Source organism: Neomonachus schauinslandi, chromosome 1 (genome assembly GCF_002201575.2).
Source record: "Neomonachus schauinslandi chromosome 1, ASM220157v2, whole genome shotgun sequence".
NCBI lineage: Eukaryota > Metazoa > Chordata > Mammalia > Carnivora > Phocidae > Neomonachus > Neomonachus schauinslandi.
The window spans coordinates 57,445,701-57,473,576 of record NC_058403.1 but is presented as its reverse complement, the minus strand read 5'-3'; the positions used below and the strand labels follow the sequence as shown (position 1 = coordinate 57,473,576).

Genomic DNA, 27,876 nt, shown 5'->3' with positions numbered 1-27,876 from the left:
TTCTTTCTTTCTTTCTTTCTTTCTTTCTTTCTTTCTTTCTTTCTTTCTTTCTTTCTTCTTTCTTTCTTCCTTTCTCTCTCTCTCTTTCTTCTTTCTTTCTTTCTTTCTTTTCCTTTTCTCTTTTTGTTAATATTTATTTGTTTATTTGAGAGACAGCATGGAGGGGTGGTCGGAGGAGCAGAGGGAGAGGGAGAGAGAAACCTAAGGAGACTCCTCACTGAGGGCAGAGCCCGATGATCCCTGAGATCATGACCCTGAGATCATGACTCTTGGCTGAAACCAAGAGTCCAGTGCTTAACCAACCAAGAATCCAGTGCTTAACCAACTACATCACCCAGGTGCCCAGCCCTGGGTCTCCAGATCCTTGTTTTCTATAGTCCCTTCAGACGCGTGTTGTCTGCACATAATAGTACTTTTATTTAGAATATCCTTCCCTCTCTCTCTTTTATTATTGGTTTCTTGTCTATTGGATCTTGTATTAGTTACCTATTGTTACATAATAAATTGCCCCCAAACAAATATTTATTTTCTTGCAGTGACCCAAGCTGGGGGAGAGAGAGAGAGAGCGAGCGAGCAAAAGCATACTGGGATAGAAACCACAGTCTTTTTATAACCGACTCTTGACACTGACATCCATCACTTTTGCTATATTCTATTCATTAAGTGAATGAGTGAGTCCAACCTACAGTCAAGAGGAGGGAGTTTTACAGACATGAATATCAGGAAGAGAGAACATTGGGAACCACCTTAGGGGCTGTCCACCACCTCAAGACTAGGATAAGTTGCTCAGGGTACATTTTTCACACTATTCATTTATTGCTATTGCAATTTCACATAATTATTTGTTTATTTGATTAATGTTTATTGTTCCCAGTACACTGAAACTCCATGATAAATAGACATTTATTAAGTGCCTAGCTACTGTAATTGAATAAATGACTATTAATATAGCTTCTAGTTGCCCTCCACCAGTCCAAAAGTTCTAATATACCTGATAGGGGGTCACTCAGGTGCCATTTGGATGAAAACTACTAGTGATCATAATCTGATCATAATCTTAGAAGGCAGAATACATTTCCTTTATTTCAAAATTTATCATAAAATTAATGCATTAAGCTTCAGGCAGCTTTAGTAGAGAAAAGATTCACATGAGTCTTTTATTTCAAGCATTCCCATTTGCTATTTATAAATAACAACATTTTGGAGAGAATTGGTGATGCTTTCAATTATTCCTACAGGGTAATACTGCTTTTAAATTATATATCAGAAATAAAATTATAATTTAGGCTCCCTCCTCCAAAAGTTACAAAGTTCATGGATTTTTTTTTTTTTTTTGGTTGGCTATCATGGACTTTCATAATTCTTAGATCCCAATGTGAAAACCGCTGCATTAGAGGAAGAAATATAGCCTATTTGGGTGACAATTTCTTTTCAGAATCTGTGAAAAAGGACACAATTTAATTCCACAACTTCTTGCTTGAATTCATTCGTAATTGTTGGGAAATAATACTTTATGTCTAACCTACATCTGCAAGATGCGGTTTTATAAAATGCAATACGAACATTCACTAACTAAAATGTTAAGTTTGGTATTTAAAGCTTTCTGGAGGCAGAAGTAAAGGTTGAAAGTAAAGGTTTCTGTATTGTACTGACTTTACCATACTGTTGATTAGAGAAAGTTATGTGCTTAGTGTAGCTAAATAAAGGTTGTTCTAGCAGTGTAATTTGAGTTTCCAGGTCTTTGTGTGATTAAGATCTCAGCCTCAAAGTTGCATTTATTTTAAATGAAACCTTGAATCTTTAAGTGAGCTGTACTGCTTCTTTATAACTGGGTTTAATACCTCAGTCTGTAATGTGCTTTGAATACCTTTCATGAGTTATTCCTCATTCATTAATTTAAGAATGAGAGTCTATGTTTTGCAGAGGGGAAACCTAGAGCGTATGGATTCATTTAATTATCTAAAATGATTCAGAAGAGAAGCAGAGTGAGAAATAAAACTCATATCTCTTGTATTTTGCAGCCATTGCTAATCCAAAATTGTCTAGCACTATATTTGTTATAATAACTTGTAGAGTTTTGAAGTTTGAAAGCTTGAAACATCAAATGTAGAATGAAATAATTCTATTTCTTGATTTTCCTTATGAAAAACATTAGGATATTTCCATAGATCTCAATGTATTGAAATGTATTTCAATGTATTCTGTATTCTGTTTTTTTTTCAAAGTGGTGAATTCATTCAATGTTATATAACAATAAAGATGACAAGTGAAGATGGAAAGACCATAATAAGCAATAAGAATGACTTCTAGTTAGTTATTAGCTTAGAGGCCCCAAGTTCTGTAAAGAAATGTCAAAAGAGATGTAAAAATGGAACTATACCACATGATTCTCTTTTGCAGATATATGGGCATCTTATTAGAGCATAGCAAATACTTTAGGCTCCAGTTTTGCCCCCAGTTAAGCATTATTTTAGCTTAAAATTCATTGTATTAGCCTCCTTACTGCTTTGTTTGCATTCTCCTCAAAGAACCTGCAAAGAAATGAAAGGGCAAGAAATCCTTGACTTTTTCGTTTCCCATCCCCCCACACTGGAAATAATACATGAATCTTAGCAACCCTAGTAACTATTGGAGGATGGCATAATCCACATTCTAATTAGGTTACTAGCAGTTACTTGACCCGGGGTTTTTATTGGGAGTGGTGAAATATCAACAATGCCTATCTCTCACTTTTTTAGTCGGGACAGCACAGCAGACCACAGGATATGAGAATAGATAAAAACTGTTTAACCTCACAAAAAAACCATGTGCTCTTTCTGAGAGCCTTCCCCCGCCCCCCTCACTGGAGGAAGCCTTTGGAGCATGGCTTTGCACGGTCATGCCCATACAATGTCTGTTGTGTGGGTGGTGTATGCTTGCTCAGGCTTATGACAATGACGATTTGGGAAAGGAAACTTCTGGTGCTCAAAGTGAGTAAGAGGTTTCATTTGTACTAAAATCACAAAGCAATCTTACTTCTACTGATGCTTTTGACTTAGATGGGAAAATTTTTTTAAACATTATTTTCAGTGTCAAGGGTTTTTCCATTTGTGTTTTGTTTTGTGTTTATTTGTGTGGATGCATGTTCTAATGTTACGTGTGTTAAAATCTGATGTTTCTGATACTGTATTTAATTCAATTGAGGGGCAATTTATGTACCATTGACTGCATCCATTTAAAAGGTACAGTTTGATGAGTTTTGACATATTCCTGTGAATCATCACAAACAAGATACGGAACATTCCCATTATTCCCCAAATATTCCTCCAGGTATATTTGCAGTTCATACTTGCCTTTGTCCCTATCTGTAGGCAACCACTGATCTGCTGTTTGGCACCACAGACAGATGAGCTAACATTTCATCTTAGTAGCATTCTTTTTGTGTAGTGTATAGTGTATACTCTTTGTGTCTGCTTGTTTCACACAACAGAATGAGTTTGAGAATCCTCAAGGTTGCTGTGCGTTCCTTTTGTTGCTGAGTAGTATTCCATCATACGGGCGATTTATCCATGTATCTGTTAATTGATATTTAGGTTGTGTCCAGCTTTTGGCTGTTGTGAATGAAGCTGCTATGAGCATTCATGCACAGGTCTTTGTGTGGACATATGTTTTCATTTCTCTTGAGTAAATACCGAGGATTGGGATGGTCAGGTTGTATGGTGGGCACATGTTTGACTTAAAAAAAAAAAAACTGCCAGAAGTTTTCCAGTGTAGTGTCCACTACCACTGACAGTATAATTATTGAAAATAGGTAAAGATTTTTTTTGCAATTATTTTTGTGGTTAAGTTATATTCCACTAGAGACATACAGTCAAATTGCTGTGTTTTGAAAGTCAGTTGGAATAACTGCTCTATACGTGGTTATGCAACAAATTCTATGAGCAGTTAGGTTCATTTGTTTCACTTTGCTTCGTGATTTTAGTGTTTACAAGTAATTTAGTTATGCTTTATAATTATGGAAAATGGTTACATAGTTCCAAAGTCAAATCTATAAAATCGGAGACATATCATTTCTATACCCGTTCCTATTTCATCCATTTAGTTCTGAAATTATAAGCAAGGAAAGAAAGAACACACACACACACACACACACACACACACACACACCCCCACCCACCCCTCCCATCATAGCTTAGATGAACAGTAGTGTACTATATACAATTTTGTATATCCTACTTTTTCTACTTAACAATATATCTTGGAGATCCCTTCATAATAGTTTATAGAACTATCCCTCATTCTTCTTAAGAGTTTCATTATATTTCATTTCGTGGAAGTACCATAGTTTAGAAAACTAATCCCCTATGAGTGGCCATTGGGTTATTTCTAAAAGTCTTGCTATTACAATGTTGTGATGAATGGTCCTGTTCATGTATTCTTTTCGTACTGTTGCCTGTGTATCTTTAGGATAGATTCTGAGAATTGGTATTGCTGGGTCAGAAGAGGAATGCATATGTAATTTTGCTATATATTGCCAAATTTCCCTCTGTTGAAGTTGTAACATTCTACATTCCCATCAGCATTATATCGGCATGCCTATCACTACACAGCTCCAAAGTACATTGTCAAATTTTTGGCCTTTGGCAGTCTAATAGGTGAGAAATGATATTTCTGCATAGTTCTGATTTGCCTTTCTTTTACCATGAATGATGTATGAGCATCTTCCCATAAGACCTTTGTACTGCTTCTGTAAACTAACTCTCCATATCTTTAGTACAGTTTGCTGTAAGGCTGTGTTGACCTTTATCTTTTTAACCCACCTTGAGCCACCTACATGTCAGGCAGCTGTGCAAACCACTCTTCTAAGCACTGAGGATGTGGAATGGAAAACATAGATGAAAATCCCTGCCTTCATGGAGCTTACAATCTAGTGAGGGAGTGATGAGTTTGGCCCACAAATTTCGGCAATTGTCTCCAACCCTCCTCCTTAGCTTAACTATTCCTATTCCTATTCAGATCCAGAATTCATAATGCTTGTGTCCATATGCCATTATAATCCCGATTCTATTTTCTTGCCATTTGATATACTCTTTCAGACCTTTGTCTCTCAGTGTTTCCCCCAAAACATGGCTTGGACTTGCTTCTTTGACTCTCTTAATTTAGATTAATTTGGGTAGTATATTTATCCTAGTGCATTTCTTAGGATCCAACCCTTGGTTTCTATTCAGTGTAGTAGGACCTACTTGCACAAGAATAATTGGGCAATTAGAGCAGCTTACAAGCAGGGTGGCCTTGGACAAACTGCTTCATCACCATGAGTCTACATTTCTTTATCTGTAAAATGACATTAAAATACTTGTCACTATGGGGAGGCTGAAATAAATAACATATGCTAGTTACCCAAAATTTGTTCCTTGTGCAAATGCTCAAAAATTGTTATTTTAAAAACAATTTTAAAATTTTTCTTATTTTAAAAACATTTTCTTTTATTAAAGAAAATAGTAGCTCAGAGGAGCAGTGGGTTCAAAATTTCTCTAGAAAAATACTGTGCACTAAATCTTACCCTAAAATGTTTCTATTTGCCAGTCAGGTACATCCACTCTAGATGCACCAGAAGTGTATCCGTTCCTTGTGAACACTTTCTAGGAGTTTTGTGCCCTCCACAGTGAGAACCTGCCAACATCCAGCCTCCATTCTAATCACACATCTGTTGTTTTGCACTTAATGGCAACACTGAACTATTCGTAATTCTTTGAAAATCCCAAGTAGCTTTCTATCTTCTAAATGGCTTTCTTTCTGTGTGCAAAAAGATTTCCTTCTGTCTCCCTGCAGAACTCATCTACTGAGATCCAGCCCAAATATCACCTGTTGTAGAGAATCTTCCCTAATCTTTTACCCTTGCTCTCTTAGAATTAAACATTTTTTCTTTTTAACTTCTGGACATTATGTTTGTTTCTATCATCACTCTGAAAACTTTACCTTCTAATTGTATAAATAGCTGCTTCCTTGCCTGGACCTTAAGCTCTTGGAGAGAAGAGGGCATTGTTTATTACGATGTTTCTATGCTTGGTGAGTACTTTGCCAGGAGTTGCTGCTCAAAAAAAAAAAAAAAAAATGTTTATTAGCAATTCCTACTTAGAGCTTGCCTTACAAAATTTGAACTTAATAGACCATTGTCTATATGATATGATTTCAACAACGCTTAGGAAAATTCTTTTTTGTTCCACACCAACACTCAATGAACATATCACTATTAAACTTTCTTTTTTTAATTTAATTTAATTTTTTTATGTTATCTTAGTCCCCATACAGTACATTACTAGTTTTTGATGTAGTGTTCCATGATTCATTGTTTTCATATAACACCCAGTGCTCCGTGCAGTACGTGCCCTCCTTTAATACCCATCACCGGGCTAACGCATCCCCCGAATCCCCTTCCCTCTAGAACCCTCAGTTTGTTTCTCAGAGTCCATAGTCTCTCATAGTTCCTCTCCCCCTCCAATTTTCCCCCTTCATTTTTCCCTTCCTTCTCCTAATGTCCTCCATGCTATTCCCTATTTTCCACAAATAAGTGAAATCATATGATAATTGACTTTCTCTGCTTGACTTATTTCACTTAGCGTTTCTTGACCTACTCACTGGTGCCTGAAAAGCCTGTAATGGATGGTAAAACCATTTCTTTCACAATTGGAGGTGAAGTAAATGCACATAAGCCAGGAATAAGAAATACTGTGACTAGAATATAAAGACAGGAGGGTGGTGACAGACACTCTGGATCTAAAGCAGGGGTATGCCAAACAGGTAGGAAGTTCAAGTCAAAAGTTCATCCTGGGGCAAATTGTCCTGAGACTTATTGCCTGTCATAACTTATGTTTTTATTGGCAACCGCAATCCAAAAATGGCCTGAAGAATGTGAAAAAAGTGTGACTTTACCTAGGAGTCAGAAAAATACTAATGTGTATTCTTCTGATCACCGCATATGTCTTTTCAGGGTATGTGCGTGCAGGAGTGCGAAGTTCTGGGACACCAGGAAACTTAACGCAGCTGCAAATGGGTAAGGCCAATTACAGTTTGGGTAATGGTCATCTTTTAATGATAATTCTACTAGAAGCGTACTTGATGCTGGTACAGTTTTTATGTTAAGAACTTGAATTGCCTTATATGTAGTTATAGACTCTTGTTTAAAAGTGTCTAAATATAATATTGTTTGTTTTATGAAGAGTTCATAAATATTTCACTCTAAAATTATTTCTGTGCTTATTTAGTATCTTTTTCAAGAATGGTGATCACTAAGCAAACCAATGGCATGTCAAAAATTTTTCACTGGGTGTTATACGCAAACAATGAATCATGGAACACTACATCAAAAACTAATGATGTAATATATGGTGATTAACATAACACAATAAAAGAAAAACTAATGATGTAATGTATGATAACATAACATAATAAATTAAAATGAAAACAAAACACTAATGAAGTACTGTATGGTGACTAACATAACATAATAAAATAAACAAAAAATTTTTTCATACAATTTTTGAAATGTAAGTTACATTTTTCATTCAATATTTGAATTGCGTTTAAAAAAATAGGTCTTAGCTGATATTAGTAATTTATTGTCTGTGTTCCCCACTCAGCCGTACTGTCGCCCAAAGTTGCCATTATAGTTAACTTTTTCTTTATATTTTAAATTTTTATTTTTGTTATATACCTCACTTCATTGAAAAATAATTCCGGTGACTTCAAAATGCATTCCTGGACTTATAAATATGCTTTCTAATTTCACTCAATTATTCGCCATCTAGAAAAATTAGATTCCTGGTCAACTACAGAATAAAATAAGTAAAATAATTATATAAACTATAAATCTAAAGGTTGGAAACAATGCAACAATGGTGCCCCCCAAGAATGGTGGGTTGAATGGTGTTCCCCCCCAAAGAAATATACAGCTGAAACTTGTGAATGTGGCTGCATTTAGAAAAAGGGTCTTTAAAGATGTAATTAAGTTAAAGCGCTTGAGATGAGATCATCCTGGATGAGAGTGGGCCCTAAATCCAATGACAAGAGTTCTTAGAAGTGAAGAGAAAAGGAGAGGACACAGGGAGAGGCGATATGAAGATAGACGCAGAGATTGAAATGACACATCTACAAGCCAAAGAATACCAAGGATTGCTAGCTGCCACCAAAAGCTGGAAGAAGCACGGAGGATTCTTCCTAGAGCTGTTGGAAGGAACACAGCCCTGCTGCCATCTTAGTTTCAGACTCCTGGCTTCCAGAAATAGACGCGAATACATTTCTGTTGTTTTATGTGACCACGTTGGTCGTCTTAGAGTAAGGCAGCCCTAGGTGACTAATCTAATGAGTCATTAATTTACTTTTCTACTATAAATATATTTTAAAAAACACAATTCACGTTTGTTTCTGTCTATATATATGTACATTGTGAAAGTGTTAAATTAGACCTCTGATGTTAACAATGTAACAGTATAATCTTTCTGAACTTTAAAGAAAATTTGGTTTCAGATAAATAAAGAAATCACGGCACCATTGGTCAGAAGGTTGACACATTTGTTTTACTACTTTGGTGTACATGAAGCTTCAAGCAAGACTGGACAAGAACGCTTTCTATTTTCAATGAAGATACTTGATATGAAATCAGCATTCCATGGCAACTAGCTGCAGTGGAGATAATAAAACGAAAGGACTCATATATCAACAATTAACAAAGTTTAAAAAGTATTTCCAGTATCATAAAAGTAATTAGAGGAATATTTGTGAAAATAAGCATTTTCTTCTCTTCTGAAAACAATCCTTTTGCACACCTAAGAGTACATTCCGACTTGTGAGATTTATCTCTGACATGAGAGGTTGCAGATATCTTGTCTGGGAATATCTGCAACTTCGTTCTTATCAGATATAACTAAAGTCGTGTCTGGATAGTATAGGATTCTATTAGAAGAACCTGGTCTGGCATTAACTGATGTCTTCATAACTGATTTGAATGAAGTTTTCAAACACTATACTTTAAATCAAGAGTCAGTAAACTATCGCTCATGGGCAAAATCCAGCCAGCTCATTTTTATAATTAAAATTTTATTGGAAAAAAGCCATGCCCACTGACTTATGTATTATATATGGCTGCTTTCTTGCTGCCATCGTAGGATTGAATACTTTCAATGGAGACCATATGGACTGCAAAACCTCAAATGTTTACTCTTTGGCCCTTTATGGAAAAAGTTTGCAGTTTTTGATTTTTCTCTTCCAGTACCCGCAGCCCACCTTTCTTCTATCCCTTATTCCTAATACAACTTAGAAATTTCCTTTTGACACTTCCAAATGGAAACTACAATACCATCATCAAAACTACCTGCATCCTAAATTTTCTCTCATTATAAACCCTTAGTCTTGGTTGTTGGTGAATTTGACAAAGGAAGAAACTGTCAGACCTTAGACCTCTAAGAAGCCGGGTGTGATAGGATGGGAGAGGTCTGGAAAGGCTAAGTTATACTGTGTTATAAAAGAGCTTTTAAAATCTAGAATATCTAAGTTATAGCTCGATTTCAGTAAGCCCTCTGAGGTCAGCTCTGACTTATCTGTTTCTGGAATAGATTCTTGAGCCCAATACGAGCTAAATTTAATTGTTACAACTTCATTTTTCAAAAAAGATTTTATTCATTTATTTGAGAGACAGAGAGTGCATGAGCAGGGTGAGGGGCAGAGGGAGGAGCAGGCTCTCCGCTGAGCAGGGAGCCCACTGCAGGACTGGATCCCGGAACTCCAGGATCATGACCTGGGCTGAAGGCAGACGCTTAACCGACTGAGTCCCCCAGGTGCCCCACAACTTCATTCTTTGCCTTCTTTCCAGACCAAGCCAATACAACTTACTTGCCTAAAAAAGCCTAATTATTTTAGAGGCCTAACTATGCTTACTTCTTAGACCTTTAGTGAATTTCTTTGTTTATTTTTTAATGTGGTAGAATTGGGTACATAATTAGAATGGGAAGCAAGAAGTACATTTTTATAAACAGAGGACTCATAAAATGCTTATTAAATGGTGGTCTTATAAACCCAGAGGAAGAACTTTATTAGGCTCTTAAATCATAGAAGTATTATATTTCATTGTTGTTTTTTTTTAAAAAAACAATACTTAAATGGGAATTCTCAGAAACCAAGTCTGAAGTAGATTAGAACTATTTGATTGTCAGTAACTCTACAGAACGCAAGGAAAGGAATACATGTTGATCTCAGGAACTATACACAGAAACTTGAGCTAGGTGAAGAATGTCACTTCTCTCTCTGTTTCTGCTTCATTCTTCAGAAGGTAGATGTATTAGTCAGGGTTCCTAGGAGAAACAGAACAATGAGAGATCTATCTAATCTATCTATCTATCATCTATCTATCTATCATCTATCTATCTATCTATCTATCTATCTATCTATCTATCTATCTATCATCTATCTATCATCATCTATCATCTCTCTCTCTCTCTATCTATCTATCTACCTATCTATCTATCTATCTATCTATCTATCTATCTATCTATCAATGTATCTAGAGAAATATTTATTTTAAAGAATTGGCTCACATGATTGTGGAGGCTTGGTGAATCCAAAATCTGCAGAGTGGGCCAGCAGCCTGAAGACCCAAGGAACAGTTAGTTGTAGTTTGAATCTGCAGGCAGTGTGCTGGCAGAATTCCTTTTTCAAGAAAGTCAGTCTTGGGCGCCTGGGTGGCTCAGTCGTTAAGCGTCTGCCTTCGGCTCAGGTCATGATCCCAGGATCCTGGGATCGAGTCCCACATCGGGCTCCCTGCTCGGCGGGAAGCCTGCTTCTCCCTCCCCCACTCCCCCTGCTTGTGTTCCCTCTCTCTCTGTGTCTCTCTCTGTCAAATAAATAAGTAAAATCTTTAAAAAAAAAAAAAGGTCAGTCTTTTTCTACTAAGGTCTTCAACTGATTGGATGAGGCCTACCCACATTTTGGAGGGTTTTGTTTTACTCAAAGTCTACTGATTTAAGTGTAAATCTCATCTAAAAAATACTTTCACAGACACATCTAGGATACTGTTTAACTAAATAGTGAGGAGCCATGGCCTAACCAAGGTGACACATAAAATTAGCCATCGCAGTAGGAAAAATGAGGGAAAAAGAGGGATGAACCCTTCTTCTCAAACTGGTTCCAAAATTCTTGAGAAAGTAATCTGATTGGCATCTGGGTGAGGTGCTCACAACTGAATCAAGCAACTTTAATCTGGGGGTGTCATGTCTAGAAAGCACTATACTCAGCCCAGCTCATGTGAGGTACCCATGATGGACCAATCCACTATGATTAAGAAAGTGATGGAGTCAGGCTACCTTGTACAAAACTGTTGTCAAGTATACAGTATGGTGTCCCATAAATGGAATAATTGATTAAGGGTTTCTAACATAATTTTCAAGTGTTAACATGTTTTTCCACTTGATGAAATAACTTCTAATTTCTGTTTTGCAAAGCTTTTTGTGGAATTTAGTTACAGTTAACTGATTTTCTATCATGGTGTCTGTACGATTTGTGGATACATAGTGGCTTGCACTCCATTTAGGCACCTAAAATTGATTTCATTTACTTTTCTTTGAATATTTTCTAGCTACAACAAATAGGTCATCTGTGGAAGGAAAGCAGAGCAGGCTCACACCTCCTGTGGAAGGTAATATGCTTTTTAATTTTTTTCTAGAAGCCAGAACTAAAGGGAGGAAGTGTGGAACTTCCTTAGAAACGTAGTTGATGGTCTGGTCAGGGGGCCAGCCTTGAGCCCAGTTGAAGAGTATGGTGATCTGAATGCTGTGGTGTGGGGGACCCTGAATGACCCCGGTCCTCCTCCCCCAAAGCAGTTCTTCCATGGGAAGATTATGGAGCTCTCTCTATCAGGCACTGTGCCAGGCTTTGTGGGGAGCACAGAGATGAGCAAGGTGAGCTAGACTGCCAAGGCGCCCTAAAGGGGTTCAGTTTTGTGGGGGAACCCAGAAATAAGCACAGATACCCTGTAAAATAGAGGAGATAAGCCCTCACATCAGGTGTGCCGGGGATGTAGAGGAGGGAGAGAGAGCACCAAGGCTCTGAGAAGGCTTCAGGAGGATGCAGCATGTGAACTGGCTCTTGAAGGAAGAGGAGCATTTTCATAGACAGAGGGTGCTGTGTAGGCATCCCAGACTCCAAGAACCATTGAGGGAAGACCTAGATAGGCACTTGTGCTTGCTGTTTCCTTTTTGAAGTGTTGGGGTGACACAGGCATGATAAGGTTGCCAAGGTGAGTCAATGTGAAAAAGAGGGCTTTCAAAGCCAGTACAAAGACATGTAAGTGTTGTCTTCAGGCAGTGAGAGATCTCCAAAGGGTGTCAGAGTGGAGAGGGTCACCCCTGGGTTACAGAATCATGTACCTGGCTGCAAGGTAAGGTATGGACTGAGGAGAGGAGAGTTTCGAGAGAGAGACAGATGGTGGTAGGCTTCTGTAGTGATCCAGGTGTGTGGTGATGGGGTCTTAAGCTAGGGTGAGGCAGTGAGAACAGAAAGGAAAAGGGATTTGTGTGCAGAAGGCTGCAGGAGACTGGGGGGTACTCACAGACACAGGATGCAGCAACGCTGGGACATCAACTGCTCGTTCTGGAGCAAATATGAGAATCTACCCACTGTCCCTCTGTGAAGCTGGAGGTGAAATCGCCATAGCTGATCACAGGGTGTGTGGAGATTATATTTGTTGGACAGGTGCCAACCCACTGAGTGTGCGGGAGTGACTGGCCATTGGCAAATGATCACAACAGGTATGAAAAGAGAAAGAAGAGGATTGGAAAGGGCGAATAACAGCAATCACATAAGAAGTCTCATTGTAGGTGAAGGGGGATTGCTGGAGGGTCATAGAGCAGAGCAAGGTGAAAGAACAGAGACTACCCATGGTGCTTGGGATCCTCACTGATGGAGCTACTTCACTGGAGACTGTGCCCTTGTTAAAATGCATATGTTTAATTGATCAGCTCGTAGGTTCCTTTAAAATAATAGAGTCAGATCTTGAGAATAAGTATCAGGCAAAATATTAAAGCCTTAGACTGTTCACAAGCTGAAGTGCAAACAGAGAGCACTCACAACATGCTCCTCACCAGCCTCTTCTCTTTCTGCGTTCATCTTCAGCCTCCTGCCCTTGGGCACATGTGTGCTCACCCACACCCAGCCCTAGCTGTTCTCCAAGCAGCTATGTTGCTGCTGGCCTCTGAGCCTTGGCCAGGTTGCCTAGGGTGGGAAGCCACCTGCAGTGGTGGAAGGAGCATGGATTTAACTGCCTCTCAGATCTGCTCTAAAATCCACCCCCACTTGCTTCCTGCAGTTGTGGGATCTTGATTTGGCTGTGAAGTGCAAGGTCTTGAGTCCATCACAGAAGAGGCAAGTGATACAGAAGAGGAGAGGAGAGACCTCACATACACAGTTTAGCACAACGAGGTTCACCCACATAACAACTTAGCCCCCCACAGCTTGTTCTGCTCACGTTAAAGTGATGAGCTCCCCGCCATTCTCCTGGGTTACAGTATGTGGTACCTGATGCCCCTAATCCTTTCTCAGCAAAGCCCTCCCAGTCATGGATGCATTATGTGTGTTTATGGGAGAGCTGAGGCTTCTATATTGGAGAAAAATCATAGGTTGCAGGGCTTTACTTTTACATTAACGATGGGCAAAAGCAGTGAACTTCTTCATTTAATCCTCATAATTAGGTAGAATGTATAGAAACAACATCTGTGAGCAAAGTTCATAGTGGGACTGTTTGGCAGTATATGTGTGACTCAGTAGGAAGGAAGGAAGATCTGTTGGTTTTACTGACTTTGTGATTCTCCAAATAAAAAGTAGCTTTAAAAAGTCCAGTTTGTTCAACCTGAATGCCATCTTATGCTTTTTATTTATGTTTGTCCGAAGTGGCACCCTTCGGGATAGGCATTTCATTCTGATATTACTGATTTAGTCTCTCCGATCAAAACTTAGGAGGAGAAAACCACATCATCAATTTTTCCACTTTCTGTCCTGAGGAGAACCAGTTGTAAGATAAATCTAATAATTTCTACTACCAAAAGATTAGATTTAGATGACTTTGTCCTTTAATTTAAATTGTGTTTTCTTGTTTGTTTTATACAGAACTTCTGAAGCGATTTTAGACCCTTAAAATATTTCTCATACATATAATAAATAAAGTTTATCTAATAACACAGAATATAGGAGACAAATGGTTTCATCTTTGGATTAGGTTTAATGTGTTATATACCATTTGGTTCATGTTTAATTTTTTATGTAAGCCTAATATTTTGGGATAGGATCACCAGCAAAGTCGTGTTCTAGTACTACTTTATGTAATATGTTGTGGAAAATTTAACACCTGAAGTTTTTTATCAAGCTTTTCTTTTCTTTCTCCTTGTGTGTGTGTCCAGCTAACACTTCTCAGTCTGTACCTGTGGCTACAAAGGCTGTGCTCACTTGCCCTCCTGTCGGCTTAACCAATGTGCTGATAATAAGGTGGGAAATAAACCTCAGAGACAAGCCTTCCTGCATTAGAGCCTACAGGAGAGATAACAATGAGACCAGTGAAAGGAACTGTACCGACGAGAGAATATCCTGGGAGTCCAGACCCGATCAGAATCCTGCCCTTCAGATTGATCCCGTGGCCACCACTCATGATGGATATTACAGGTGTGAAGTGGCCGCACCTGATGGGAATTTTGGTTTTGGATATCACCTCCAAGTGTTAGGTAAGGAGCATGACATATTGTGGTACGTCAGAGAAGCAGATCTGGGACTGAACCAAATCTCTCTCTATTCCATACCCCATGTGTTAAGCCTGAAGCATTTCCCCTGCATCTCTGCAGTGCCCCCCCGAGGTGACCCTGTTTCGAGGCAGCAATGGAACCCTGGTGTGCAGGGCTGCAGGGAAGCCAGCTGCACAGATCTCCTGGACCCCAGGGGGAGACTGTCACACTGCGGAACAACAGTTGGGCAATGGCACAGTGACCGTCCTGAGTACATGCCACTGGGAGGACCGCCAGGTGTCTAACGTGTCCTGCTCTGTCTCCCACGTGACCGGCAACAAGACTGTGTCCTTAGAGCTGAATCCAGGTTAGTAATTCCAGTTTTTGCTTGATATGTTCATTCTTTCAGAGAAGTTACAGGCGAATGAAACAGGAGTGTGCAGAGAATTTCTCTCAAGCATAATCTCCCCACCCTCTTTTTTATGTCCTTCTCCTCCTTAAAGCCATATTTCAGAGCGAAGTTTATTATTTAATAAAGTGAAATGAAAAATAATTTAATAATTTAATGTCCACTCTATACAAGTAGTAAGTTGGCTTGAGTAGTGTACTTTTAAATTAATACTTCTGGTTTTAGGAGAAGACTAAATTGTATTTTTAAAGAAATCTTTGTGCATTTAGAAGTAGGATCAAGTCACTCATACATTTTCTTCACAGATTTTTAGTTTGGTGGGATTTTCTTCTCCAGGTTCTTCCTATAATTTCTTAGATATATTATAGTAGTCTCTGTGATTGATTTAAACTTTACTCTTTAGTTTCCTTAAAAATATATGTACTTATGGGGTGTCTTGGTGGCTCAGTTGGTTAAGCGACTGCCTTCGGATCAGGTCATGATCCCAGAGTCCTGGGATCGAGTCCCTCATCGGCCTCCCTGCTCAGCGGGGAGTCTGCTTCTCCCTCTGACCCTCTCCCCTCTCGTGCTCTCTCTCACTCTCTCTCTCAAATAAATAAATAAAATCTTAAAAAAAATATGTACTTATTGTTAATTATCATTAAGCTCAGTGACAAAATTAGAAAACCCCTATTAATCCTACTTTCCACATGGTCAAATTTATTGGGTAATCCATCAGTTCTGTTTTTTTTTTTTTTTTTTGAAGACATCCCTTCTTGAGTTTTACATACTCTGTTCTAATCTGGCCTGGGCAGTCACTAGACCTGCTGCACAACGATTGTCCTGGGCATTCTTTCCCACAGTGCTCTGCTTGATTCCATGTCTGTTTAATCTGAGTTCCTTCTGCCTTCCAGACATTTACTAGTTTTAATCTCTTTGTTTTATGCATGAAGCTTTCCTTTACTCTCTGGTAATCCTTGGTTATCCATTCATTTCAAAGTGAACTTTCAAAAATGAACTGATTGGAAGCTATGTTATCTGTGGGTGGTCCTGTCAACTAGTTAGCTTCAATAGTCTGAAAGGAGGTAAATGAAAAAACAATTTTTAGATACGGATTCTTTAGTTATCTGAAATTCTTTCTCTGAGGCTTTTCAGGTTCTGCAGAAAATAACTCTCCAGTCTATTGTCTAAGAGGGATAACCTTGACTATTAGTGTTATGGGAGCAGAGAAGAAGAGGTGTGTGTGTGTGCGCGCGCGTGTGTGTGTGCGTGTGTGTGTGTGTGAGAGAGAGAGAGAGAGACTGTTCAGAACTCAGACTTTTCTTTAATACCTCTCTTCAGTCTGGTACTTCCTCTCCACCCTCCATTATGTCTGGATCCTTGACTCTGGAATCTTTCCCGTTCACCTTTTCTGGGCAAACTTCCTGTTTCCTGCTGTTTGAGGAAGGTGAAGTGACCTGGCTGCACAGGGTGGGAGTGGACTTGGCAGCCTACCTCTTCTTAATACAGACCTTCAAAAAGGCTTCCAACTTTTAACTTACACTTCACCCCCCATTTGCCCCTTTTTATATATTTGACCTTTCCTATTCTAGAGTCTTCTTGGTGTGCTATGGACACTAAGATTCTTACTTATTCTACTGTAAATTATTTGCCTTCTTCTGTACATTTTTCACCTAAGAACAAGTTGAAATTTTTCATCTGCTTATCTTCATCCATGTTCGTTGTCTATATTTAGAAAGTCTATACTTAGAAAATTTTCCTACTGATAATTTAGTAAAGTTTAAGAAGAGAGAAGAGAAAAATCCATGTCTTTAAACCACCATTTTCCAATATCCACTGTTAAGCTGATTTAAAAAAAAGATTTTAGTATTATATACTGAGGAGACTAATTGTGCTCTGCTTATGTATGCAATCTGACCACCTGGTATTACAATATGATGTCATGTTTATGGATGCTCAGACTTAAGGGACTGTCTCATTCACTCTCAGCCAGTGCTGGGGTCTCCTTCCTGTCTCTTTGCAGGGCAGATCCTCAGCCTCTGTGGCTATACTTCCAATGAAAGAAAGTGCATTAATTTGAAAGAGGGGATTTCAAGACAATGTTGTTGATTTTAACTGTAAAACAATTTTTTCTTTTTCAAATAAAAGACACAGAAATGCAATGTTTAAAAACAAACTGTTGAAGGAATGTGGAGGGAGAGGACGCCAGCCTGCTTAGCTTCCACTTACCTCCATCTGTTGCCCTCAGCCCAATTCAGGGTACAGCAGGAACAAGGTCTTAGAACCACTGATTCCCAGAGCTGGCAATTCCTTTGTTGACTTCTCTTGTCAGACTGAGCTTTATATTGCTGCCAGAGTTAATAAATAATTGAAAGTTGCTGCCATGCATTCATGTCAGTTTCAAGGACCTGGAAGAAAGGTGACTTCAGAATTAGGTTGTTTTTCCAATTACCTTTTTTACAATTCCCCATTTACTTCTGAATATTGGAGATGAGAAACACCCTGCTATTACTGTAACTGAGAAATTTAGTCTGCACATCTCTCCTGTAGGAATTCATCATTCATAAATCCTTAAAGCCCCAAAACTTTGACTTGGGATGATGTCTTGCTAAACACCCTAGAATCAGAATTAATAAAGCAATTTTATTATAACAATGATTTGAACTATTAATGAGTCAAAACTGTTTAAAATAAAATCACAGAAGTGAACTTCATGAACTCTGAGACATCCTTGAACATTTATTTAGTTACATATATATATGTGTATATATATTTAATAGACTTTAGTTTTTAGAGCAGTTTTAGGTTCACAGCAAAATTGAGTGGAAAGTGCAGAGAGTTCCCATATTACCCCTGCCCCAACACATGCACGGTCTCCCCCTCTCTCTACATCACCCATGCCATACTGGTATATTTGTGAGAACTGATGAACCTATATTATCACAACATTATCACCCGAAGTTTGTAATTTACATTATGGTTCACTCTAGGTGTACATTCTATGAGTTTTAGCAAATGTAGAAGTAGCATATATCCACCATTGTAGCTTCCCATGGAGTAGTTTCACTATCTAAAGGTCCTCTATGCTCCAGTTACTCATTCTTCCCTCTACCCTAACCTCTAGCAACCCCTGATCTTCACACTGTCTCCATAGTTTTGCTTTTTCCAGAATGTCTATATAATTGGAATCATACAGAATGTAGCAGTGTCAGATTGGCTGCTTTCACTGAGTAATATGCATTTAAATTTCCTCCACGTCTTTTCATGAAGCTCATTTCTTTTTAGTGCTAAATAATATTCCATTATCTGGATGCACCAGAGTTAAACCATATATTTTTGTGTCTATATTTACAGGTGACCAATCACCACTGAAATTAACTATTTTAGCTATCACCTCCTCTATTTTGATTACCTTGATCATTGTGGGATTCATTGTGGGATCCATTTTGAAAATCGATTGCTGCAGGTATTGAGTGATGTTTTTTCTTAGTTTAATTGGGCTAGACGGGGTCAGATATATGGAATTGATGGGCTAAAATTAATATGTTAACATCAACTCTCCCATAATCAAAAAGTGTGTCCTAAAGGTGTTAGATTTGGACTACTTTAAATGACAAGAGGGATTTTTGCTTGGTTACTTAGCCATGCAAGCATAGTGAAATAGGCCATTTAGGGCAAGATCCTGGTAGAGACATTGTATGCTAATTTGTATTTGAGAAAAGAATTACAATAATTCATATTATGTACCAATAAGGATGTGTCACATTTATTCCATATATCATGCTTCTGTTGCATAATTTCACTCCTCTCCCCATATCCAGAATTATGTCATTTAGGTGTATTAACTACAAGTAACATTCTTATTTCTGGTAATTCTTTTCTGCTTTATTATGGCTTCTATCAAAAATGAACCACCCTTGTCAATAATATACTGTTTTGTTTTCCCATTTTTCATTAAATAATGATGTTTTCTACATTCACTCCAGCTTATTTTTATTTTTGCAGAAAATGCAAATTAAAAAAAATGGAAGCTACTTCAGTTGTTGAGGAGGTAAGATAACATTAAAAAGAATATTTGCAAACTTTCAAGCCTCAAAGTGAAAATATAGCCATGCAATTTGTAATTTGCCTCAATATTAGTATTTTAATTAAAAAGCAAAAATTCTAATTTCATAATGCTAGTACTCAGGTGTACGTGTTTTATTAATTATCTACCTTATACTATTTATACACATTCCAAGCAATATTTTCATTTCAAGAACTGGATCTTACAAAACACATGTTTGCCAAATTTGGACTATAATGTTTGGAGAAACTGAATTGGTCTTTCCTCCCCCATGAAACCATCGCCAGTTCTTGACTTCCCTTTCTCCATATCATCATCATTTCCCTCTTACTTGCTTTTAAATCCTCTTCTGCTCCATAATCTCATAGCCAGTACCTTACCAAGTCTTTGACCCTGTCCTTTGAAATACCTCTCATGTTACTTCATTCTTCTCCATTCCTACTGTCACGCAACATTATCATCTCACACTGAAACTTAAATAATCAATAAATTTTTTGACAAAATAATAGAAAACAGTCTTTCTCTTACGGCCATGTAAGCCCAGAGACACAAATATAAGCACTCTTGTAGATACTAAATCTGGGGGCACCTGTGAGAAAAACATAAGTGGTTGATGACTTCCAGCTTTTTTGAATTGATTTTGACTTTGAGTTCTTTCTTAGGAGGAAATGCAGCCTTATGCCAGCTACACAGAGAAGAACAATCCACTCTATGATACTGTGAGCAAGTGAAGAGGTTTCAGGTTTTACAAAATGAAGTTGATGGGCTGTGTCTCCATACTTCATAAGTTATTGGAATCTAGCAACAGAACAAATGAATAAAGATACAGCAGGACTACTATTTTGATTTTCTTAGAGTTCTAGTATGGAAAACCTATTTTGGAATTAGCTTTTCAAGGATTCTGAGAAGATAGAGATTTTAAAAAGGTTTTCATACATATCCTTATATATTAAAATTTTAGGATGTTAGCTGCTATTAGCTAGTTCTCTGAAGAACTGATATTATTACAAAGAAAGCAAATGCTATGATAAAATATTCAAATTGTTTAGTATAGTAGATAATGAAAACTGAATTTCTTCAAGAAAGAACTCTGCAGAAGGAAGAATCAACATATTTTATGTATTCTTCCAGAAAATTTTATGTATATATATCTGTACACCAAGGTATGGGTGTGCATTCATAAGTCTATTTACATATATAAACACATATCCTTGTCAAGACACAAATGGGAACATATCATGATGCTCTTCTGCACTTATAGAAAGCTAATAATATGATAGGTCTTGAAGATCTTTTATATCAATACAAGCAGAGCTACCTCATTCTTTTTAATGGTTATAAAATTCCATTGTATGGTTATGTCATAATTTAATTAACTACAGTCCTAGTGGTAGACATTTAGATTGTTTTAAGTTTTATTTGTTTGTTTTGGTATTATAAACAATACCACATAGAATGTTTCTTGTGGATAGATCTCTTTATATTTGTTTAAGTATATTTATAGAATAATTTCCCTGAGTGGAATTTCAGGTCAAAAGGGTTTGTGCATTTTTTATTGATTGATATGTCCAATTGTATCAATTGACATTCCCTTCAACCATGTTTGAATGTGCCTTTCCATATACTGTTATTTTAATATCTGCAAGATTCCCACCTCTTGTTTTTAATCAACCAGTTAACTAATGTGATGTAAGATTATAATAAAAATTACACTATTTGACAAAACTGGATTTATGTTTTCCTGTCATGTTGATGAGAAAGCAGGAATAAGAGAGAGGGAACACATGTGAGGAATTACTTTCTGAACTCATATCTCAATAGAGATTGATAGCTAATGCCTAATAGTTTTTCATATACGATAAACTGAAATTGTGTATTTTTATGATGTACATTTTATTGTGAGGTATTTAGCAAATAACAGATGTTCACTGAGTATATAAGCAGCTAAATATGCATTACGGGGAAGAACTTGGGTATCCATAAAATATGGTCTCTGTGCTAAGAGAATGGCCAAGGGATGACATGACCCTTGCCCTCAATTTTTCTGTGGAATATAGTATTAAGAATGTGTATATTAATTGTTTTTAATCTTATGAAAAATATATTTTATTTATAAAAATTTATGAAAAAAATAAGTCTGCTTTTCCATAGCAGGAAAAATATTAAAAATTTTCATCATGGTAGAAATTAAAACAAAATCCATTCATTTGTCCATTTTGCCATGTGAAACAATTAAGACAGCTCTTTTGTCAATGTTTTCCCCTCTCCAGACATTTTTGGCTACACTAGGCTTTATCATTAAAAAGATTCTTAGTTTCTTTTGGAGGTAAACTAATCTAATCACATTTAGCACATGATTTTGACCAAACCAATTTGACACCACTTGGCTAAGCCCCCAAAACATTAAACTTCCCCATATAAATATTACCAAGCAGTGCACAACAATAGACATCAAACCGTGTCCTTTACCTTTTCTTAATTCTTCATCCATCCCTGGGTGGGATGAGGCTCATAGTTAACTGGGTTCAAAAATATCTGTTTAACTATCACTGAAAAACAAAAAAAAGCAAAATTGTGTTTACATCTTAACTTGATAATATATCTCAAACAGCCATATAAATGACGCTTTAAAGACTTCAAAATAGTTTTTAAATGTTAAATTATGTTGCACAGGAAACAAATGCATTAAAATCTTCCCCTACAGGGGTGCTAAATGTGGTCAAACATGAGAATCATGTTGGGAAATAAAAAATTATATAGATTACTCAAATCCACTTTAGATCTGTTGAATCAGAAAAATCTAGAAGCTGAACCAGGTGTGTCAGTTAGGTCCTCCAGGAAGCAGAGGTTGAGATGGAGTTAGGAGCAATAAAGGTTATTTGGGAGAGAGGGGTTATATTTGTGAAAGATTAAAGGGGCAGGAAGTAGGGTAGGGGAGGGAAAGTCTTCAGACCATGACACTGATCTAAATGAAACCTGTGAAAGGAAAGGGGAGGAAGCAGGATACAAGAGCCTCAGATCCAGATATAGAACTGTCAAAGTCTTGGCCAAACCAGTGATAAACCCTGGAGCAAAGATTGTTTCTAAGAAGAATCTTTCATGACCACAAGTGGCAAAATGTTTAGTTATTGGCTAGAAAGTGTAGGACCTCAGCTCAAAAGCTGAGATGGATCCTGAAGGCCTTAACAACTGGAGGCCATCAGCCAATTGCACTCCTTGCATGTGAATGGTAAGTTCTCTATTGATGGGAAATCTGAACCCTTTACCTCCTTGGCTGCCCAGTCCATCCTTCCACTGGTTAGTATTTGCCTGATATGTCATCATTTGTCTTCAATTCTCTGTGACATTTTATTTTAGGTATACCTTTTACAGAGAAGCTACAGCTTTTTAATAGACAAGATATAGCTGATTTTTATTAACTTTGAGAATTTTAACTTTTAATAGGAGAATTTAAACCATCCACATTTGTTATGGTTACTTACATATTTGGTCATATTTTTTTTTTTTAAAGATTTTATTTATTTGACAGAGAGAGACACAGCGAGAGGGAACACAAGCAGGGGGAGTGGGAGAGGGAGAAGCAGGCTTCCCGCCGAGCAGGGAGCCCGATGCGGGGCTCGATCCCAGGACCCTGGGATCATGACCTGAGCCGAAGGCAGACGCTCAACGACTGAGCCACCCAGGCGCCCCGGTCATATTTTTATAATCTTAATTTTTATGTCTTGTTTACTGTGTTTACTCTCCACGCCCTGTTTCACTTTTTTCTTTGCTTTGCTAGATTGGCTAATATTTTTACTTTTTTCTTTCTTTTTCTTAGTAGTAGTTTAAAAGATATCCCTTGTAATATATGTGTATTAGTGTTTATGCTTTATTTCAGAACACCTAAAAAGGGCTCTATTGTAGTATAATTGATATAACAATTTGTTAAATTTTGCACATATTTCAAGGGAATAATTTGCTAAATTTTGACATAGTTTTATATTTGTGAACCATGAGCACAATCAAGATAATGAACTTATTCATCACCCCTACATTTTCTTATTCTTCTTTATAATCCTAGCCTAAAACTCTTGCTCTTCCTCCACCCCCAGGCAACCACTGATCTGCTTTCTGTAACTATACCTCAGTTCACATTTTTCTAGATTTTTATATAAGTGTGATTATACAATTATCCCTTTTTTTGGTGGTGGGGAGTCCTGGTTTCTTTCACTGGGTATAATTACTTGAGATAAGTTCACACATTAATAGTTCATTATTTTTATGCTAAATAGTATTTCATTGTATAATATACCACAGTTTGTTTATCCATTTACCTGTTGATAGACATTTGGGTTGTTTCCAGTTTTATGCCATTACAGATAAAGTTGCAAACATTCTTGTGCAAGTATTTTTGTGGACATGTGCTTCTATTTTTCTGGGTAGAAACCTGTGAAGGCTGTATCTGTATCATATGGTATATAGTTGTTTAACTTCTAAAGAAATTGCTAAAGTGTTTTTTCTAAGTGGTCATTCTATTTTACATTCCCCCCACCAATGTTTGAGATTTCCTGTTCTTCTGCATTTTTATCAGTACATAGTATGGTCAGTCTTTTTAATTTTAGACATTATAGTATCTGTGTATTTTCTCTTACGGTTTTTAAAAAATTTATTATTATTATTATTATTTGGCAGAATCCACAATTTTATTTTTATTTATTTTTTATTATTACATTATGTTAATCACCATACATTACATCATTAGTTTTTGATGTAGTGTTCCATGATTCATTGTTTGCATATAACACCCAGTGCTCCATTCAGGACGTGCCCTCTTTAATACCCATCACCAGGCTAACCCATCCCCCCACCCCCCTCCCCTCTAGAACCCTCAGTTTGTTTCTCAGAGTCCATCGTCTCTCATGGTTCGTCTCCCCCTTCGATCTCCTCCCCTTCATTCTTCCCCTCCTGCTATCTTCTTCTTCTTCTTTTTTTTAACATATAATGTATTATTTGTTTCAGAGGCATAGGTCTGTGATTCAACAGTCTTTCACAATTCGCAGTGAAGTATAGTTGACATACAGTGTTATGTGTTAATTATTTCTCATTGTGGTTTTAATGTATATCTCCCTAATGACTAATGATGACTGCCTTATCATATACTTACTTATCACTCATATATTTTCTTTGGTAAGTGCTAAAATGTTTTTATCATTTAGAAAAACTGGGTAGTTTGTTTCTTTATTGAGAATTCTTTGTATATTCTGAATACAAGTTCTTTCATTCTCTTTACAGTGCTTGCTGTCTTTTGAAGAGATGTTTTTGTTTTTGGTTGTTCTGTTTTAAAGGGAGGACATTTTTTTTATTTTGATGAATAATTTATTGACATTTTTCTTTTATGGACTATAGTTTTGGTGTTGCATCTAAGAAATTTTTTTTATATCCCAAAGGCTTATAGTGTTTTATTCTAGAAGTTTTATAGTTTAGGTTACACATTTAGGTCTATAATACATTTTGATGGAATTTTTGTATATGGTGTGAGATATAGACTGAAGTTCTTTTCTGTTTTTTGCATACAGATATTCATGTTCTTATCCAGCACCACTAAATTTCCTTTTGTCTTTCTGGAATATCATTTTGTATGGGCCTATTTATGAACTCTCTGTACTGTTCTGTTGAGCTATTTGTCTATTGTTATGCCAATATCACACTGTCTTGTGGCTTTCTAAGTCTTGAAATCAGGTAGTTTTAGCTCTCTGACTTTGTTCTTTTTCAAAGTTGTTCTGGTTATACTAGGTACTTTTCATTTCCATATGAATTTTACACTTAGTTTATCAATTTCTGCAAAAAAGCCTTTTTGGATTGTGACTAGATTATGTTGAAGTATATATCAGTTTGAGGAGAACTGATATCTTAGCAATAACGATTTCTCTAGTCCATGAACATAGTAGATCTCCTATTTATTCAGGCCTTTTTCCATTTCTCTCTGCAATGTTTTGTACTTTTTTGTGTATAGCTTTTACACATCTTGGTCAGGCTTATCCTTAAATACTATATTTCATACTCTTTGATGCTATTGCAAATGGTATTACTTTTTAAATTTCAATTTCTAATTGTTCCTTGGTATTAGATAAAAATTCAATTTGGTCTTATATGTTGAACTTATATATTTGGCAAACTAGATAAATGTAGTTAGTGGTTCTAATAGTTTTCTGAAGATTCTGTCAGATTTACTACATAGATGATCATGACATATGTGAATGAAGACAGTTTCATTTCTTCCTTTCCAAGCTGGAATATTTTTATTTGTATTACTTGCTAAATGATATCTGATTCTCTACTCACAACATTTTTTTTTCTACTCATAACATTTTTTTTAAAGATTTCATTCATTCATCTGAGAGAGAGGATGAGAGAGAGAGAGAGATTGAGAGAACAAGTGGGGGGAGGGGCAGAGGGAGAAGCAGACTCCCTGTGGAGCTGGGAGCCAGATGCAAGACTCAATCCCAGGATCCTGGGATCATGACCTGAACCGAAGGCAGACATGCAGCCGTTTGAGCCACCCAGGCACGCAACTCACAACATTTCTGACACTGAATGTGTGGCTTTTCCACACCAAGCAATTCTCCAATTCTCTGTAGACACCAACTGGATGAACTACAATTTAATTCAAATTTGACACTAATTATCCAGAATTAGCTCAGACCCCACAGATTAAGGGATGAGTATCAAAAGACAGCCCGTACTTCAGATGCCAATTACAAGTGGTTGGTCTCTAAGTTACTCACACTTCCCTTCAAGTTGGCTACAGATTGAGGGTTCCCATGAGACCCCTTTCCCCAGGTTTGGTAATTTGCTATAATGTCTCACAGTACCCAGGGAAACACTTTATTATTATTTCTGGTTTATTATACTGAATATTATAAAGGATACCAATGAACAGCCAGATGAAGAGGTATATAGGCCAGGTCTGAAAAGTTCCCAAGCATAGGAGCTCTGTGTCCATGGAGTATGGGGTGTGCCACCCTCCTGGCACATGGATGCATTCATCAAAGCAGAAGCCTTCTGAACCTCCTTTTTAGCACTTTTATACAGTCTGCATTATATAGGCATGATGATTAGATCATTGGCCCTGGGTCATGGGGGAAGGCTTGAAGTTTCCAACCCTGTAATCATATGTTTGATTCCCCTGGCAAGCAGCCCCCATCCTGAAGCTATTTAGAGGCTGATCAAAGTCACCTTATTAGCATAAACTCTGGTATGTTTGAAAGGGGCTTGTTATGCATAATAAAGTACACTCCTCTCACCTCAATCACTCAGGAAATTACAAAGGTTTTAGGAACTCTGTGTGAGAAACCAAATATGTATTTCTTACTATAACCCAAGATCATGCTCACCTATTATACTGGCCAAACCCTTTAGGGAAAGGTTGATTAGAAGTAGTTAAAGTGGACGTTCTTGTCTTATTCCTGGTCTTGGAGGAGAGCATGCAGATTTTCACCATTAAATACAATGTTAGCTGCTGGATTCTGTTTGTTTTCTCTTGTTTTGTTTGTAGATGCTACAAACAAAACAAACATTTATTGGATAGACGAGTGTTTCTTCTATTCCTCCTTTCTCAGAGATTTAAACAGGAACAGATGTTTGATGATGCAAAAAGGCTTTTTGTGCCAACTGAGATGATCAAAATTTTTTCTTTTTCAGTATTTAATATGGTAATATTGATTTTTGTGAAATATTAAATCAGCTGTCATTCTTGGGTTAAACCCCACTTGGACATATGTATCATCCTTAATTTAAATATTGATAGATTCCATTTACTAAAATTTTCCTTTGAATTTTTGCATCTATGGTCACACTTACCTGTTGTTTTCCAGTAATATTTTCCCTTGTTTTATCTGGTATCAGGGTATTGCTGTTGTTATAGAAAGAGTTGGCACAGAGTTATGGACTATGTTCGTGTCCCTTTGAAATTCAATTCAATCCCCAATGTGATGCAGCAGGAGGCCACGGTTTTGGGCAGTTAATTCAGTTTAGATGAGATTTTGAGGGATCCGTAATGGGGCTAGTGTTCTTATTAAAAGAGGGTGAGAGACAAGAGCTCTCTCTCTACCACTAAGGACACAATGGAAAGATAGCTCTCTGAATGCCAGGAAGGGAGATCTTATCAGGAACCAGTTTGGCCTTGATCTTGGACTGCTGAGCCTCTCCAACTGTGAGAAATAAATGTCTTTTGCTTAAGCCATCCAGTCTATGGTATTTTGTTATAGTAGCCTGTGCTGAGATAGGAAGTAATCCCTCCTTTTAATTACTTTAGAAGAATTTGTGTATAACCGGGAGTATCTTTTAAAATGCTTAGCTTACGGGAGTCATATGTGCTTATTATCTTCTTTTGTGAAGGTTTTAATTTCCATTTAGTTCAAAATACATCATAAATTTTTTTAGATTGCTTCTTGACCTGTGGGTTATTTAGAAATGTGCTAATCAATTTCCAAATATTTGAGGATTTTCCAGATATCTTTCTTTTTTTTTTTTTTTTTAAGATTTTTATTTATTTCTTTGACAGAGAGAGACACAGCGAGAGAGGGAACACAAGCAGGGGGAGTGGGAGAGGGAGAAGCAGGCTCCCTGCAGAGCAGGTAGCCTGATGCGGGACTCGATCCCAGGACCCTGGGATCATGACCTGAGCTGAAGGCAGTCGCTTAACCAAC

At 37.2% G+C, this 27,876-nt stretch overlaps 1 protein-coding gene across 1 annotated transcript; it reads left to right on the top strand.

The window, feature by feature from the left end:
- Positions 1 to 8,094: 8,094 nt before the first annotated feature.
- On the top strand, positions 8,095 to 20,890 carry LOC110582567 (cell surface glycoprotein CD200 receptor 1-like). Its single transcript, XM_044919889.1, has 9 exons — positions 8,095 to 8,313; positions 8,506 to 8,650; positions 11,606 to 11,665; positions 14,421 to 14,741; positions 14,860 to 15,102; positions 17,529 to 17,558; positions 18,511 to 18,589; positions 19,129 to 19,174; positions 19,852 to 20,890. The coding sequence occupies exons 1-9, from the start codon at positions 8,095 to 8,097 to the stop codon at positions 19,918 to 19,920; spliced, it is 1,212 nt and encodes a 403-aa protein (XP_044775824.1). The 3' UTR covers positions 19,921 to 20,890.
- The last annotated feature ends 6,986 nt before the right edge of the window (positions 20,891 to 27,876 follow it).

Bases quoted from the DNA above. Each gene is read 5' to 3' on its own strand.
- LOC110582567 (XM_044919889.1), top strand. From the start codon at position 8,095: ATGAAGATAGACGCAGAGATTGAAATGACACATCTACAAGCCAAAGAA. The intron at 17,559-18,510 runs GTTGTTTTTCCA...TAACTATTTTAG, and splicing joins AAAGGTGACTTCAGAATTAG to CTATCACCTCCTCTATTTTG. The intron at 18,590-19,128 runs GTATTGAGTGAT...TTATTTTTGCAG, and splicing joins TTGAAAATCGATTGCTGCAG to AAAATGCAAATTAAAAAAAA.